The sequence below is a fragment of the Hibiscus syriacus genome, unplaced genomic scaffold (genome assembly GCF_006381635.1).
Source record: "Hibiscus syriacus cultivar Baekdansim isolate YM2019G1 unplaced genomic scaffold, ASM638163v2 tig00002520_pilon, whole genome shotgun sequence".
In the NCBI taxonomy this organism is placed as follows: domain Eukaryota; kingdom Viridiplantae; phylum Streptophyta; class Magnoliopsida; order Malvales; family Malvaceae; genus Hibiscus; species Hibiscus syriacus.
The window spans coordinates 28248-32433 of record NW_024061933.1 but is presented as its reverse complement, the minus strand read 5'-3'; the positions used below and the strand labels follow the sequence as shown (position 1 = coordinate 32433).

Sequence of the window (4186 nt, the reverse complement as noted above, 5' to 3'; positions counted from 1 at the left end):
AGACTATCGACTATTGGACTCGGATGTAATTTTTAACGAATTAGTAGTTAAAAATGATAAAACATTGGTGTCATTGTCTTTGATTATTTTTTATGTATATTTTTGAGTTTTTTATTTTACTTTTAATAATATATATCGGAATCAGGTTAGATTAAAATCAAATTTATGTTTTATTTTTAGAGTCTGATTCGAATTGGATTAAATAATAATAAATTAGAGTCGAATTAAAGTCAAATTATGATTTTTTTGGATCGGAGTAGACAAAGATCCGACCGACCCGACCCATTGTCATCCTAGATATGGACGGCGGTGAGAGCTCTTGAAGGTTTAGAAGGGTTTAATCATGAATAGAGACTTTTTCAAGCCATTTTCATCATGGTTTAGATCTCTATATTCATTTTCTTATTCTTCTAAATTTTTATCACGTTAATATTTTTTATTCTTCTTATTCTTCTAAGTTGTGGAAGACTAAACAAAAGAAGCTTGTTGGTTTAATAGTGAAAAAATTTTCTAGAGCGATTTTTATTGTGTGAAAATTTTATCAATATGATCAAAGAAAATTCTTTTATCTAAATACAAGAATTTCCTTAAAAATACTTAAAATTTTCATTTAAAAATTAATTTAAAAAATTATATTAAAATCATCAAGGTCATTTTTAAACTCTTTGATATAATAAAACACATTAATAAAAAGATTAAAAAATATATTCTTTTTATAAAAAAAATCTCTCCTTAAATATTCACTCAATAACCTCCATTTTTTTAAATGAAAAAGAAGAAAAAAAACATAAGCATATCAATATATCATTCATAACATTACTTTGACAAAAGATATTAAGAAGCATTTATGATGAGAAATATTATTCCATGTCGTGTACCATATCAATCTAATTTTTTATGGTAATCAAACATGTACAGCTGCTCTGCTTAAAATGTCATCTTAATCTGAAAATACAGAACAATTTTCGAGTCTGAAAACTCACAATGTTCAGCTAAGTCATTGAGATGGCGAAATTCGGAACTGAAGACTATGAAAGATGGATAGAATCCGGACGCTTACCAATACCAAGCATTGTGCCGAGCAGGAGAAGTTTCGATGCTCAGTAGTTTGCAGACCAATCTGCAGCACTTCCGACTTTTTTCATACCAGTAGATTCCTTCTTCGCCTCTACATCGACGCTGAAAGTTGCACCGCAGACATGACCTGAACTGTCCACCCTCGGCACCGGCTTCAACTCGTTCAGAGGATGCTCGTAGCTCCTTAACCCTCCGGAGGATGTGAAGAAGCACCCTGAAAAGTAAATGGGGGAACAGAAAAATGTCAGGCATCGAAGTTTTCATGCTCCTATATAGCTGGATACAGATATGTTATGGAGCCATGTTTTACCTTTCGGGAATGGAGCAAAAGACTTCCCGCAAACTTTCTTGACGGTCTCCGTATCATCCGCAAGAACAAGATGGCCTTCAGCATCAGTTCCCCAGAAGAAAGGTACACTTCCATCGGCATCCTGCAGAAGATAAATGTGAAAAACTACACCATATCGAAGAAGAAACCTAAACGAATTCGGATTCACTTACTGAAGCTATAAATGTGGCTTTTGAAGAGCTATCGTAGATACAGAAAGCAAACTTCCCTTGGATATCTCTTACAACCTGATCAGGAGGGTAAGGACCTCTGTCTCGGAGTGTTCGGTAAGCTTCAATGACGATGATTCCCTCGTTTACAGTCTTGTTCAAGCCATATTGTTGTTTAAGAACAGCAACATTCTCGATGTGGCCTTGAAACAAGCAGAAAATGTCATCCACAACAGCAAAGATTCTGGGAGCATAAGAAAAATCATGAAAAGTAAGCTTCCAAATCTTCGTTGCATAGCGAAAACAATAAACCAAAACAAACAAACATGTAGCAATCTTGTTATGAAAAATCTTGACATTGGGAATTATTAACATAATCATGCAAAATCCAGAAACATTTCCGGCTCAACAACATCCATAATATGATCACGTTTAATCAAATCCATGCCCAACACCCATGATCTATGTATGGGGAGATGACCCTCTAAGCATAGACCAAGGGAGTGCGGTCGGACCCAATTTCAAATTCATATATAATTTAAGCATTTTTTTTTGTATTTTCTATTGATAATCTAATTTTGCAGCTTGAAACACCCTAAATTTCTAATATAAATTCCTAAGTTTGCACTGCTATAATACAATCTTGCGTCATCCCTGCCTCTAAGAGAATGGGGAGGAAATATTTGCATCCAACACTCACCCACACCCCAAATCTAGTCAACCTATCTTAAACTTTCATCATAAAAGAAATCATATTTAGGGATTAACACAAGCATCGATTCTACTTATTTGCACGGACATCAAGTATTTTGGGATTAAATTGTTTAGTTCTAATGTCCAAGGACTAAACTGCAATTTTGAAAAGAGCTATATCTAGATACTTCACCCTCAAAATCCCATAAGTGAAAAAACAAAAGATTTCAAGTAGTGTGAAGAAAGATGTAACAACTAAATTAAAAAAAAATACACACACGAGAGCTTAGATTTCCTGCAAATCAACAATACATATAAAATCTTTGTATCAAATTTGAACCACACAAAAAAAAACATAATCAGAGCAAACAATAAGGAAAAAGAAAACAAGCAAAGAATATTCATGATTGAATCAGTAAAAACAACTGAAAGAAAAAAGACCCAATAATAAAATCTTAAAGATGATGAAAAAAGAGACCTGGGGAGAAGTGGGTTTTGCTTTTCGAGAGAGTAGGCCATGAAACCCGAAGAACCAAGATTGACAGTGACGGAGCCAGGATGAATAGAGGCGAAATGGGCAGCCAAGAAGCCATTGTTGAGCGCTGAAGCTGCTCCAGAGTCGCCGGGAACATTAAGAGCATCAGGGCTCTTGGCAATCGATTTCTCGAAAACTGCTAACATTTTTTCTGTTATTTTTCTTTGCAAAGAAAATTAGATGATGAGCGATATCTGTTGATGTGGCCAATATGTAAGACTGGGAAAAATTTTCAGAATAATGTAAGGGTAATTACTTTTGCATCACTCAAATTTCTCCTCAGTCCTATTTCCATCATTAAAATTTAAAAATTTCAATCCAACTACTTAACTTTTGAATTACACCTACTTTGATCGGCATATCGTTCAATAATTTATAACGATTTAATATGAAAATTAAATTTAGTCCAAAATGATGTTATTTTAGATCATTATTAAAAAGAATCATTTTTTTCTTCTTTTTCTTTCTCACTTTCTCTCTCTCCCTCAGCCTAATCAAACTCACTTCGGTCATTATGTTGATTGTTGTTTTAATTACTAGTAGCCATTATCGTTGAAAATCGACGAGTCCAAAAATTCCTCATTGAACTCATATTGTCCTTTTAAACATGAATCTAATATTTGTTTTCATGTTTAGTTTATCATAGAGACTCCACAAAAATATTAAATTTATCTTAAATTTTTAATATTTTTCTTCATAGATCTTAGCATCTGACTATCAGGTCATCATGATTTTAAGATATATTATTATTTTTATTGGCTTTTTTTTTTGTCATTGTTGGGATTCTTCACCATATGAATAGGGTGTTGAGTGTGAAAATAGGATTTATGATGGAAAATAGGTTACGAGATTTAGAGTTTGATTGTGATTTTAGTTCTAGGGTTTGATTGAGATTTGAAGTTTGTGGTTTAATTGAGGTTTATGGATTCGAATGAAATGAAAGTCGAATTTGAATTTAGGAAATAAAAATTGGTCAATTTAAAATTTTTGAGTCTAACAATTGTCGATAATGACGATTGACTTGATGGACAATTGAAAAAATTAATATAAATTAGTAAGTCAATTACAAATAGATAGATAACAATTGAATGACTAAAAAATTAAGAATTTAAAAGATTAATAATTAAATTAAAAATTAAATTTTAGTGAATAAAATAAGAGTGAAATTATTAAGTGATGATTTTATGTAACTTGCCCTAACAAGTATTAGGAATATGTTCCATCGTTGCGGGATGGTTAAATGACTACCTAATTAAAGAACTAATATCGATATGATTATTATATTTTTAATTTTGGTAATATAATTATATAATTATTTAAGCGATTTCAATTTAGTCATTTGCCGTTATAAAATAAATAACATAGCTGATGTGACTGTAATTG

The 4186-nt window shown here is 32.0% G+C and overlaps 1 protein-coding gene across 1 annotated transcript; it reads right to left on the bottom strand.

The window, feature by feature from the left end:
- Positions 1-837: 837 nt before the first annotated feature.
- LOC120147673 (stem-specific protein TSJT1-like) lies at positions 838-2975 on the bottom strand. Its single transcript, XM_039160985.1, has 4 exons — positions 2747-2975; positions 1579-1819; positions 1388-1508; positions 838-1291 (listed from the first exon to the last, which is right to left on the bottom strand). The coding sequence occupies exons 1-4, from the start codon at positions 2947-2949 to the stop codon at positions 1101-1103; spliced, it is 756 nt and encodes a 251-aa protein (XP_039016916.1). The 5' UTR covers positions 2950-2975; the 3' UTR covers positions 838-1100.
- Between the last annotated feature and the right edge of the window lie 1211 nt (positions 2976-4186).

Bases quoted from the DNA above. Each gene is read 5' to 3' on its own strand.
- LOC120147673 (XM_039160985.1), bottom strand. From the start codon at position 2,949: ATGTTAGCAGTTTTCGAGAAATCGATTGCCAAGAGCCCTGATGCTCTT. The intron at 1,820-2,746 runs GTCTCTTTTTTC...TTATGCTCCCAG, and splicing joins CAAAACCCACTTCTCCCCAG to AATCTTTGCTGTTGTGGATG. The intron at 1,292-1,387 runs GTAAAACATGGC...TTTACTTTTCAG, and splicing joins TTTTGCTCCATTCCCGAAAG to GGTGCTTCTTCACATCCTCC.